General features: G+C 38.5%; 1 protein-coding gene across 1 annotated transcript in view; it reads right to left on the reverse strand.

The window, feature by feature from the left end:
* Nucleotides 1-5,242: 5,242 nt before the first annotated feature.
* UBE3C (ubiquitin protein ligase E3C) overlaps nucleotides 5,243-14,017 on the reverse strand; it is a 77,338-nt gene continuing 68,563 nt past the window's right edge. The window contains exon 23 of the mRNA XM_074157038.1: nucleotides 5,243-9,138. Coding sequence (XP_074013139.1) covers nucleotides 8,968-9,138 — 171 coding nt within the window. The 3' untranslated portion in view covers nucleotides 5,243-8,967. The remainder of the gene's footprint in view (nucleotides 9,139-14,017) is intronic.

The raw sequence follows: 14,017 nt of genomic DNA on the forward strand, positions 1-14,017 counted from the left end.
AAACAGAAAAACATAAATTCAAGGCTAGTTTTGAAAACGTTTATGTGTTCATGGTTATGTTTTCCTGGCTTCTGTTTGTTCTCTGATCAGAAGAACGTGGCTTGCTGGTGAGCAGGGAAGGATCATGCCCTTCTGCCCAGTGCGCCTGCTGCCTCAGCCCAGTTTGGCAGCACACCCACCTCTTACCCCGTCAGGTCTTCAAGGGTCAGCTCAGCCTCTAAGGTTTTTCAGGCTAATGTCATCTAATCCATATGCGTCCAGGCAAGGTCTCTGCTTCTCCCGCATCACCCAAAGCTCAAAATAGATATCATGGCTATGATTACTTTGCTTTTCAGAGTAACACTCTGATAAAACAACGTTCATAACGCTAATTGTGTACTGCTGAACCACCTCTTTACCCTCCTTTCTCTCATTCAAGTTACATAGTTCAGGTACCACAGGACAGGACTGACTGGTTCCCCAAGAATTCATTAAAATTCACTAAAATTCTTCTGACCCATAGTTCGATTTGATCTGTATATTCAGCCATGCTCATTTCAGTTAGGATTTCTCAGAATTATTTTTAAACTTCAGTGTTAATCATATTTAGATATCTTACAATGGGTTGAATGTCCTTAAGTGACAACTGCCCGTGTCGGTGTTTTCTATGCAACAGAAGGATCTTGCAGTGTCTGTGTAAAAAGTTAACACTGATAAACAAAAGGAGGAGGAACTGCATAACATAAAGAGCCAAAACCACCTTCCTCCTCATCAAAGGTAATGCCATGGGAAGGATTTTAGAAACAGAACTTATGGAAAGAGGGAACATATTTAATTAGATCTACTTACAGGACTAATAAAACAGAAAAGCTTTTAGATTCAGAAAACCTTCTTCGAAGGTATTTGCAAAAGTATAAAGTAAAAGCGTTCCATGTTTTTATGGCTCGCTGCTTGCAGCAAAAGCCTGGAGTATTGTGTTAAATAGCATTAAATCTGATGTTGCTGGCAGAGGATCAACATTCCACTAACAGAAGCTGATAAAGGCTGGTGGGTCTGTCGAAGCTGGTGTCAAAGATCCAGGCAGCCCTGGGCAGGTCTCCAAGTGCTGAGTCATAAGTCAGAATAAACTCCGTTATCAAAGGATCTTCATTGTTCAAGAACTGTCAACTTTCACCTGGGAACTCAAGGCAAAGGTCTGGTTTCACTTCAGGTAACTTCAGCTGCCTGGAAGTTAAACATCTAGTTTAAGGCCTCTGACTATGAAGAGAGAGAGACGGCGGGGGCACCTCCAGGGGGATGATTTATTCCACCCACTTTGGAGATGTATTTTAGAAAAGAAAGAACCAGCCTCTGGAGCTCTGTCTCTGGGTCGCCTCTTTCATCGGAAGTGCCTCGACAGCCACCTTACAGATGGCTGAAGTTAAGTGAGATGAATTCAGACCTAACGGGTAGCTATAACCTAATGATGGAAATAATGTGGCAGCATTCCAGGAGGTATTAGCAATTCACATAGTTCCCAGATTCCCTTTTTTAATAATTTTTTATGACTTATGGAGGTCAATTATGAAAAGCCCATCAGAACACAAGAAATGCTTGAAAATGCTGCATTAGAGAGATATTAATATTAGTTCCTTTGATGCGGTAATGGCTGTAGCCTTCCCGGCCTGCTGCTCTGGCCTGCTGCTTAATGCATCCAGTTTTTCTATTTACAGATTTACAGACCCTATTTTTGGTATTAGCAAAGAATATGAGCATATGTATCAAAGACTGTTCTCACATCATTTAATTATAGTACTACTGGCAAAGTAATTCTGGAAAGTGCCACTTAATTAAATATAAGCATTAACTTTTTGCTGATAGCTTATCAGAAACAATTAGACTTGAAATATGGGCAATACACCTAATGTTTAAAACTCTAAGTAGAAGCATTAAAAGCACAAAATAACCAATTTTCATTAGCATTCTCCAGAGTTTTTCTGCCGAGCATAATCTCAATTTTCCTCAGTACAAAGCTTCTCAGGTAACCAAGAGACTGCAAATTTATCTGGACTCCTCTTTGTCAGCAAAAGCTTGAGCCGAGTGGATGTTTTTGAAAGTGGTTGAAACATTTCAGGATGGTTGGGGGTTTTGCCAATTCCTCGTGAAGTATCAGATCTATTCTACTGGTTATTTGGGGTGTGCAGGCAACAACTTAACAACTGTTGTGGGCCGTCAGATCTCACAGCTTACGGCAAGCGCTTATTCTTTGCAAGGACAGCTTGATCAGCACTTACGTTCATTAACTCAACCAGGGATATGCTTTCTTATCCATATGCCAGTGCCAAATATTAGTTAATTCTATGTCATTTTTCATCAATAGCCAGATAGATCTAATAGATAATTAGACCTAAAATATCTCTGCAAAACTTTGAGCTCTGCTGCTGTTTCCCTGAAAGTGCAGAGGGGAAAAAGAAAAACAGTAAGCAGAGCTGTAATGAAAAGAATTATTCTTAATTAAAGATACAAAGGCTAGAAGGAACTAATTTCTTTAGAAGGTGTGTTTGACAACATGCAACAAAACTACATAGCAACTGATGAGAGATGCTTTTCCGAGATCTAACATTTGGGTAAGCAGAAGTAGCAAGATGATCTGAAATAACACCATCTGGTGAATGCCTGTTTCCTTCTTCAGCGATCAAGAGCTATGTGTAACTATAAACAGAGAATAAAATAATGCAAAACTACTTTTCAGTCAAATGTTACACAGAATGAACTAACAGCTGCTCTGGGAATGCAGGAAAGAATGATCTTAAATATAGTAGGACATTTGAGCAAGCTGTTCCTATAAATACTTTAACACTGCAAAGTGAGTCTATGTCTTCTGCAGAGCTGTGGACAGGTAAACTTCGTCCCAGGCTGGAAAGCATAGAAACATAGAATCATAGAATGGTTCAGGTTGGAAGGGACCTTAAAGATCATTGAGTTCCACTCCCCTGCCATGGCCAGGGACACCTCCCACTAGACCAGGTTTCTCAAAGTCCGGTCCAACCTGGCCTTGAACACCTCCAGGGATGGGGCAGCTATTCTGGCAATAAAACGTAGCAATGATTTAACCATCTCACAAGAGAAGTTCATCCCTTGACGGCTTGAGATCAAGCCTTTAGGAATCTGTGTGCGCCTTTATGCACAAGCAGTCCCGTTGCACCAGTCAGAATTCCCACGTTTCTCCTGTCTGACATCCTTTGCTGGATTGCACTGAGCACTGGGCTACCCAGCCTTGGTAGAAGACAGACAAATCACAGGAGTTTGTCCAACAAATTGCACCTTCGGAAGAAATGAATACACATTGAGGTGATTTAAGATTCAGCATTAGTCCAAGCTCAGCAGAAAATGACCTGGGGTTCCTGGGAAGCAAGTTGAGGATGAGCCAAAAAGGTGCCCTTGCAGCAAAAGTGGCCAACAGCACCCTGGGCTCCATGAGGAAGAGCATTGCCAGCATGCTGAGGGAGGCGATTCTTCTCTGCACAGCACCGGTGAGGCACATCTGGAGTGCTGGGTCCAGTTCTGGGCTCTCCAGTACGAGAGAGAGATGGACATGCTGGAGAGTCCAGTGCAGGGCCACAAATACCATTAAGGTTTTAGAGCATTGGTCATATGAGGAGAGGCTAAGAGATCTGGGATTGTTCAGCCTGGAGAAGGCTCAGGTTCCTCTTCGTACTGCCCAGTGACAGGACAAGAGGCAACGGGCACAAACTGCAATATGAAAAATTGTGTTTAAACCTGATTAATGGTGGGTTTTGGTAAAGGTGATTGAAAACTGGAACAGGTTGTCCCGAGAGGTTGTGGAGTCTCCATCCACAGAGACATTCAGAACTCCACGGGGCAAGGCAACCTGCTCTAGGTGAACCCTGATTTGAGGACTAGGTAATCTCCAGACACTCCTGCTGACCTCACCCATTCCGTGTTCTTTGAAATCGATTAAAATGGTGTAGCTTCATCATCACTTTTTGCCTTGTGCTGTCTCTCTGCACACATCAGAAATTTTATGAGCTTTCCAGACTACCTGATACATACTGAAACCAGGGCAGGTATCTGGGTGTTTGTGTTCTGTTCATGCTAGGAATTAGCCTCCTACAAGAGGAATTTTCTTTAATTTTCTGTTTACCGCATACATTTTTACCGGTAGACAAGCTGAAGCATATGTATTTCACAGAATCACAGAATATTAAGCTGAAGCATATGTATTTCACAGAATCACATAATACTTTTGGTTGGATGGGACCTTTGAGATCATCAAGTTCAACCAACAAAAAAAAACCAAAACAACACCCAAACAAACAAAAAAAAACCCACACCCAAAAAATCCCAGAACACCAAACACCAAAACCAAACCAAACGCCCACAACCACACCCCACCCCACCCACAAACAGACACAAACCAACAATCTCGGGCACTAGAGCATGCCCTGAAGAGCCATGTCTACACGTTTCTTAAATACCTTCAGGGATGGCGACTCCACCACCTCCCTGGGCAGGCTGTTCCAGTGCCTGACCACTCTCTCAGTAAAGTAATCCTTCCTAATACCTAATCTAAACCTCCCCTGCTGCAACTTCAGACCATTTCCTCTGGTCCTGTCATTATTCCCTTGGGAGAAGAGGCCAACAGCCACCTCTCTACAACCTCCTTTCAAGTAGTTGTAGAGGGCAATGAGGTCCCCCCTCAGCCTCCTCTTCTCCAAACTAAGCATGCCCATTTGTAAGCATTCCGAAATAAACATGCACAATACTAACGTTATAAATGTTATCGTGGAACTAAAAAGTGTATTTAGCAAAGAAAATAACAGAAAAGCAAAGGGAAGCAGATAATTGTATTTATCAAAGAAGACAGAAAATAAATTACACCTTCAGAGGGGCCCACACGTGATTAAAATTCCAGAAGCTGAAAGAGATGGTTTTATGTGTTTGCTGAGAGAGTGGCATTCTTCACTATGAATTACAGCTTCTCATCTTTTTATCCAAGGAGGGAGTTTCGTTCTTTCCAAAGGTTTTGCAGAAGTTTTCCAAAGCACATCAGTGATCAGACTGACAGAGCGGGAGCTTCAGAGCTCGGAAACCGAAGTTACAAATCACCCCGAAGGAGTGGGAACTTCAACACCAACAAAGAGTTAATATTGGCTTCCCTTTTAGAACCTGCTCAGCACCATCAATCTTTAGCAAGAGAATGCCAAATTTACTGCAAAAAAAAAAAATGAAAGAAAAGAGTGTTTCTGCAAAGTTTCAAGAAAACTCAAATTATTTTATTCACAAAAGCAGAAGTCAATAAAAATATAGATATCCTGATCAGTTTTACAGACCATTTCTTCTCTCCTTCACTGACAGGCAAAGCATCATGAAAAAAAAATAGTAACACGCATTTACATCACAAACCATTATTAACACAGATCGATGTATATGAGCAAATGTTTTAAAGTTTTTTGCATATAATTATAAATACAAATAAAATTACAGCTCCAACAAAACATTCCAAGAAAAACAGCTCTCTTGTTTTTCCCTTTTTGCTTCTGTGCTGTACTATTTTTCAGTGGTGAAAAAGAGTATGTGCTGTCTGTCTGGCATTTAACAAATAGCTTTTGGGTTAAACTGAAATTTAGCATGAGCTCACTGCACTCCTTAGAGTCTTTTCTTTGAATTCCAAACCCCTTTATAGATCAAATTAGGATGTTTGTGCTAGATTACTCAAGTGATGCCAAAAAAACAGTCCACGTTGCTACTAGTAGCATCAGGAAGCTCTTTTTTTTTAAAATACGGAGCACCCCACTCAAAAATAACTGAAGATCTCCTTGTTCAAATCAAACTTCTATTGGCTCAGTGTTTACGCGTGGAACTTTGAGCCAAATCTTTCCTCTTTTGTAGACATAAATTCTCCCTAGAAATCACGAGTGAGTTTTGTGAAATTTATACAAGTCTGGCTTTCAGGGCCATGATGGAAGACAACTGAGATTGAGGAACGAGGCCAGTCATTTCTGGTTTGGTTTGTTGTTTCTTTTAATCCAGCTCGTGTAGGACTAAACCCACATCTGGAAAAATTGTCACTGAGATAAACAGATCAACTGCTAATTTTATTTTTTTTTATTCCGCTTTTTATGCCTTTTAACTTTGGAGAGATGAAGAATTTGTGACCTCTTCCATCATAAAGATAAACCTTAACAAAAATGTTTTAAAAACCGTTCACAGAATTATAAAACAAAATTATTTGAAAACGAAAACCAAAAAGAAAATGCTGTCATTTTTCAAAAAGCAAGTACTGAACTAGGAGGACAAAACACTGAAGGACAGAAACTGACTTTAACGAAGGGTTGTCTTGCACAGAAAACAACTCCAAACCCGTTAATTATTACTGCCGTAATTTTGATGGGATCAAAATCTAGAGTAACATTTCAGGTTCCTTGCATTGCAGAGTGCTGCCTGCCTCTGCCTACCTAAACTCCGGGAGCATCACCACTGGGAGAGAGTTCGCCCTGCTTTTAAAAAACAGAAAATCCGGTTTCATATATAAACAATTCTTGCTACGTAAGAGCTAAAAGAGGTCGTTTAGACCACTTAGCTCCTCAGGACATGATTAACTATACCTATATTATTTGTCATACCTTTATCGCCTGTTCCTTAAAATATCCAGCAATAGATCATTGAAAAGCAGGGACTCGTGCTTCATCCTGACTCCAGGAAAACAGCTGAGGGTCAGAATTAAAAGCACTCATTGCCAAAGGAAAGCCCTACCCTCCTCTTATTGCAGTCTGGCTACTGAGGGTGGTGTAAGCTGCTGCAGCACGGATTTCCACCCCACTGCCTGCAGGGTGAAATCTCGGCTACAACCCCACAATCCAGTAGGGCAGAATTTCATACTTAATGTACTGAATATACAAAGAAAGATCACCGAGTTCTATATACTGAAGAAATAAAGAGTCAGAGTATTTTCAGAAAATTCAAATTCTCTTCTGAAGTTTTCTTACACGACTACACCTGTATCTGCAACTCACACTTCCCCCAAGCCGACCCTTTCTGTTGCGATCCTGGCGACAGGCAGGAATAGTGTGTACCCTCTCCTTTTCCCAAAGCAGAAAGCCTACTTTACCAGTCACGGTTACTTGGCATGACTCCCAACACGATCTTCATAATACAAATATTCAATAGAAAATTTAAATTTAATTTTACAAAATACAGATAGAACACTACCCACAGTGTAGCAAAATAATGGGATTGAAAAATAATTTCAAAATATTTAAAGCATTAGGTTCTAAAATAAATAATGCTATCTAAAAGAAGTGTTCAGGTTTTGCAATTAGGAGGAGGCAATTCCACTATTACTGATCTCTTTTTCAACTTCTTTACAAGTTTCATAATTTATGTAGAAAAATATACAAGAAAAGAATTTTGGGATAAAGAATAGGTTGGGTATCTAACATTTAACATAAATAAAAAGCCTAAAGCAAAACCAAAAAGAAAACCAATCGTTTTATTTCTGTACATCACAACTACAAATAGCATTTTAACACTTCATTTATTAATCAAATTAAGAAATTATACATTTTTATACGGTTACTAGTAAACATCTCAAAATCACTCGGTTTCCCCACCTTTAAAAGGATATTGCTGGTTACTGCTTATTAAATATTAAATCCAACATAGTTTCCAGTAACAGCAAAATATTTTTTGCATAAGAGATGAATACAAATTTGATTGTAACTTTTGATGATTTAAAATATAAAACTAAGGTTCAGAGGGATGCACTTATGAATCTAAACAGTTTGAACTATAGTTCCTTTTTGAAACTGACTGCAGTTTGCATACAAATACCCAACAATGTGCCTACTACTAGAGGATCAGTTCCTTCCTATGAAATCAATTGTTTTTCCCATATATCGAATTATATTAAGCAGCATATCCCCACCTACTTTTCTTAGCAGAAATGCCGCAGGCAGATGGATACAGAAGCTGTTTAATCACAAAAAAAAAAAAAAGGTGGGACTAGTGCCTACAGCACAGGTATGATATTTAAGATGAAAAGAAATGACAGGGAAAAGGAATGTGAACACCACAGGCTTCAAATATAAAAGATAAAGCCTGATAACTTTGGTTCAAATAATTTTAATAGTTGTTACATGTATATTTTTCCAAAGTGATGACTTTCGTATGTACTGTTTATGCAATAGGAGTCTGATACATTGAAAAAAAAAATAAATCTGTACAGGCACAAAAGAGAGAAACAGAAGAGAGGAAATATGGATCGTCACATCCATTTACGACAGTGTTCAAGTGGTAATGACGCAGCCGAAGGTTGAACTTAAAATAATGCAAATCCGATTTCTCCAAGGTATTTCAGAAAGCACAAATGGAATATTATAAATGTTTTATCTCAGTGCCTACCATCCTGAGGGAAGGTAGTATATAAAACAAAATCAGTTCTGCAAAACTATGATTTGTAAACAATTCTACAATGTAAGTAAAGATGTCAGGTTATCGGTAATGAGCATTTTCATCCTCTCAGTTCTGGGATATCTGCAAACATCTGCTTCGCTTCCATCTAAAAGATTAATTACAGGATGTTAGCCCTGTCTCGTCCCAATGTGCTGCACGGTACACAACTTTATTGCCAGTTTCTGAAATTATTTATATTTGAACAGCACAAAGCCAAAGCTTCATCTTTGGTTCATTTCACTGAGATGTCACTGTTCTTTAAATGTCCTCTTTCTTCACATAAACACAGAAAACAGCCACACTGCACACGGCATTCATTGTTTTGAATCATAAAGCAGTGTCAATGTAATATTAATGAAAGCTAACTAAGAAATCGTGTTTAAAAATGAAACCTATTTGAGGACATTTGATAAGACACAAGAGCTGCAGAAATCTAGACAGAATTCCCTTAAAACTGCTTGGGTTTGGGTGCTGCTTATAGAGTAGGCACTGGTTAGTTCCTCTGCAGATCATCCAAACGAGCATCAGTTCAACTCAGCTCAGTTCAAATCCAGCAGCACATTCAATGGCATAAAGAAGTTTGCTTCGCATAAGATTTTCATCATAAAACTCGGGAAGCTTCAGCAAGTTCATGCAGGTACTGGCAGTAGGCAGTCTGTCTAAATCAGATCCTCCATTGTGAATGCAAAATGCAGGATACAACTCCTGAAAAATGCAACAGGAAAACACGTATCAAAAAATGCATACAATCCAAAACCTACCCTGTAACAGCTGGCAAAGATTTCTAGAAATAAATTATTAGGTTAAAATCTGCCACAGTAACATATTCAAATGTCATTTTCTTTCATTCCTGGTGGCCCGCAAAGCACTCTTGAATCGCACAGTGCCTCCCTCCACCCTGTCGCCACCAAATAATTTGCAAAACAAAGTAATTTTTCTGGTTCTAAGGAAAAAATAGTAACTTGTTACTGCTCATGCACTCTATTCTGCAAATTTATGATGCTACAGAAGCAGTGAAACACAAAATGGAAAAAATAGTACAGCAGTATGCAAGAAAATTTTTGTTTTATTTGGGAGAAACAACTGGGATTCACAACTTCAGACTCCCCTTGCAAACCCTTCCAGATGCCCATGGGTGCTGTTTGTTCTGTAGGAACAGGAAAAGGCTGGGTTCCTGCTACACTGCGGTTTCTGACAGTGAAATACCTACTGAACACAGGGGACTACAGACCACTAGCAGTAACACGGGTAGATGGAAAAGGACATTCTGCCATGTTTGAATGACATATAATATTTGTCATTGTATAATGACTTGGCTTCTTTGGAGAATTATACGTTCTGGTTTTTCTTTCCAGGCAGGGAAGACATTGTTTCTGCATATACAAAAATCCCAACAAAGACAATTTTTCTCTAGCTAATGAAGTAATGTGCTATACCAATTTTATGTACAAATTCTCTAGCTGTCATGTTAAAGTGATGCTCTGTGGAGAATGATGAGTAAGTGACCAGATCTAAATACAAATTATAGTAAGTACTACATCCATTTCTTTGTGACAGCCAACAACAACAACAAAAAAATACCCCCAAACAAATCAACAAACCATGATCAAACAGACCCTTTCAGCGCTTTCCTTCTAGAGCTTTAGTTTGTTAGAATACCCCAACATATAAAAGAAATTATCCAAGTGGGTACGTCTTAAGCCATCATTTTCCTTCTACTCACCACAACATACAATGATCATTTATTTCTCTGTTAAAATCAATTGTCTGAGAGAATGCTAAAGGCATTTCTTGCCCTAAAGGGATTTCTGTCTAAACTAATCTTTCAGCAAGCCTACAACCTATGAATTTCAAGACAAACAGAACTAATGACTTCAGTGGATTTGTTCATGTATAAGATTAAGCAAGTATTTACAGTACCGTGGTCTAGAACGCTGAATCAAAAAGTACTTTATATTCTCAAAAAAAAAAAAAAAGCAAATAAACATCTGACTTTAAATAAAGCAATTATATTTGGTGTTTCTTCACAGAGTGTTTATAAAGTCACTCAGCTGTTACTGGAATGATATCAATGTGCATAGCGACTCTGTAATGACACAAACTTGTCAAACCCTGATTATTCTTCTGATGTGGTAACTACTGATCTGAGGAATGGATTTTTAACACATTTTGTATGTAATATTTAATTGTTTTAGTAAAATGTGGTTGTTTTTTTTTTTCTTCTGAGAAAGAGTATAGTGAAAAAGATATTTTTTTGTTACCTCTAAAACACTGCTTTTGCTGGCAGGAAAGTATTCATTTTATCAAATGCTCGCCTGAGGTAAAAGAACTCTGATTTTAGAAACTGGGAAAAAAAATCCCAGCTCCAAAGGCAGAAGGTCAATTAGATTCTAAGCTAAATTATTGTTCAAATGGAGGCCTTAAAAAGTATTTCATGGCTAAAATGCTGCATTTTTAGTGTTCCTTTCAAAATGCTAATTGAATTCCCCTACTTTAGCTTTAAAAATGGAAAAATGAAGTTCTAAATTGAGATGTCATGCCAAGGGCACCATTTGTTGCATAATTAAATACTGCGCAGCGGGAAACTGCAATAGTTTGGAAGTGAAAAGTATCATCAATTTATTATGTGACCTGATTGGAACTTAACAATTTTCAACCATGCTTTAATGATTTTTTTTCTGTCTGTAACAATCACATTTATTAAACTTATTAAACTTTAATTAGCTTTCGGAAATGTTATTCTAAGTCTGAATCTGAGAGTGAGAGTCTGAAGTGAGAGTTTAAAATTTTCCAATGATGCAAAGCCAGACTGTGCTATCTATAAGCTCTGAATGCCAAGACGTTTCCTTATCTTAGGATGCACTAACTTTAAGAAAAAGTGAAGGTTCCACAATACAAAGCATACAGAAGATTTCAGAGTAAGAACCTGAAATTGCATTCCTCTCAGAAAAATGTAGCACCCTTATTAAAACTTTAAACAAATCTTGAGGATAGCTTGTGTTAACATCTGTCATCAACACTGCTATATCCAGACAGTTATTTGGCTGGGAATATTCAGAGTGAAGGCTCTACGCTCTTCATTTTCAAAGTTCTAAACCACACACTGGCACAGGCTACCCAGATGTTATTGCTGATGACAATAACAGTTACCCACTTCCTTTTCTGGCAAACATTTCCTGGTAAACCCCTGCTTTGTTGGTAAATCCATGTTAACAAGATACTGCTGGAAGCACCAGGCAAGTACTGACCTAACTCCCGCTCAGTGCTGCCCAGCAGAACAGCAGTAAGGCCTTTTCACTCTGCTTTCTGGTGCCAAGACTGTTGCATGTGGCTGAGCTTGCAAGTCCATTGTGCAGTGAATTAATCTTTTAACTTATTGCTATCATGCTGAAAATTTGATGACTATTTTACTTCCACTTTTTCCTAGCCAAGTATGTTAAAGTCAGGTTATGGTCTATCTCCTAAGTACACACACAAACTTCAACTTTCCACATTCGGCTTCACTACATCCTGTTGCTAATGTGTCACTGTCAGCCTTAGTATTTTTAGACTTTTGATTCACTTCCTCCATCTCTTCAAATGTCAGGCTGGCAACCTCAAAGCTGGGTAGCTACATCTGCATTTCCTGCTCTCCCCTTGTAATTAAAAAGGATGACAACAAATGGAGACTTCTCTTTACTTTGTTTCCACACAATTGTTTCCCAGTTCTCCCCTCGTGACATGACTGATGTGCGCTCTTCTCTCTTGGTCTCATCCCACAGGTTTCTAATTGTTCTTCCCACTGTCCCATAAAATCCTGTCTGTTGCTGGAGTACTGTACAGTGATATTCACACTGACTTGGGGAGTTTAAGAGCAATGCTTGCAGGCGTTTAAATAACCCATCACAGAAATCAATCAATGAGTGCCCTAGATAGGATTCATGTGATTAACCAGCCATTGCTGCTGTCTCCACACCCACATCTAGTCACCGCAGGCTCTCTCTACTGTTCAAGGGGATGTAGCGAGTATGTTTCGTGGAATCTAAGACATGATTCATTTCATCTTGAAGCAGACACATAGAACAAACTGACAAATTACCAACTGAAAGTCCTGATTCCTCTCCTAGGTGCCTATAAAAGGAGTGTAGCTGAGATACAGAATATACTGAGCCTATCCACTCGCCAACAGCACCACTGTTTAAGCCACTGGGAGTATTCTTTCCTCAGCTGTAGCAACTGATCTACATACTACTGTATGACAGCCCACGTATGCTTTTATATATTTTAAATCAGTCAAATGGCAAAGGTCTGCAACGGAGACTACTGTGATTGCAGTATCAGAGTATCATCTTGCCTGTTTTCCAGAGGAAAACTGTTTTTATGAGAAAAGTAAATCATCAAAAGTTTGAAGAAGAAAAACAGTGGTACATACTACAAACATCTAAGTTGTGTGTGGAAGAGGAAGGTGGGGTTTCTGTTTCATTTTTTACTTCTGACATCTTTACCATGTGTCACCCCCAGGACATGTCACAGGAAAGGGCTCAATTCCTACAGCCAAGAAGTTGTTTTTCTAGTATTTGCCTTCCAAGTATTCTTTTAAATGCCAATTAAAAAAAAAAAAAACACAAACCTAAAAAAAAAACCCAACCCCCAAAAACAAACAAAACAAAACAAAGAAAAAACAACAGCAACAAAAAAAACCCCACCAGAATGAACTTTCACAATATGATTAAAGAAGAAATTGTGCAAAATTTCAAGTATGTTGTTTCCATCTCCAGACTGTCAGGTATATCTGAACTCCTTGTTCCTACATAAAATGTTAGTATCTGTCTCTGAAGTACTTCTACAATGCCAAAATGTTCATTCAACACCACTTGTTTTACAAAACAGCTAATAAACCTTCAGGACTTACACAATATCTGCATTCATTTCTTATGGGTTCATCTACCTATTTTACCTAATAAATGTAGGAAATTAGTTATTATCCACTGCTAATTAAATATTGTATCACAGTAGCTTCTAATGTGAAAATTTACTAAGTACAGGTAATTCAAATTTTGTTTAGCAACAAATCTTATTCTTATTTGTAAGCAACCGGATGATGCAATGCCTGCATTTATGTTCCACAAAAAACCACCTTTGCATTAATTTTACTGAATAGTACATTCTGTTTACAATAGTAAACATGCTGCTGACCACTGTACTGAAGGTGATGGTGTTGCTATGAAGCACTTTATTCTTTTATTTTCTTACAGAAAAGCACTGAATGTTCCTACATTTTAGGGGAAATGAGGCCCAGGGTCGGTTCTTAGCCAGAATTTTGCAGCCCAACTGAAACTCACAGGCAGAACATCCCCAGAATTTAATTTCAAAATGTCTTCAACTTGCCTTGTCCTCTCTTTATTTTTATAAGCAGTACATGGAAGTTTCCTTCATACTTAAGCTTTACTGTAAATAGCAATCTAAAGATAGCAGCAAAATATTTAGATTCAAAAGTTAATGAGCTGTGACCCTGTAAGCAGATAAATGGTAATTAGAAGGAAACAATACATCTCCCACTTCAAATGGTTAATTTAAGAGGTTTAAATTTAATAGCTGCTTTTAT

The sequence above is a fragment of the Numenius arquata genome, chromosome 12 (assembly GCF_964106895.1).
Source record: "Numenius arquata chromosome 12, bNumArq3.hap1.1, whole genome shotgun sequence".
NCBI lineage: Eukaryota > Metazoa > Chordata > Aves > Charadriiformes > Scolopacidae > Numenius > Numenius arquata.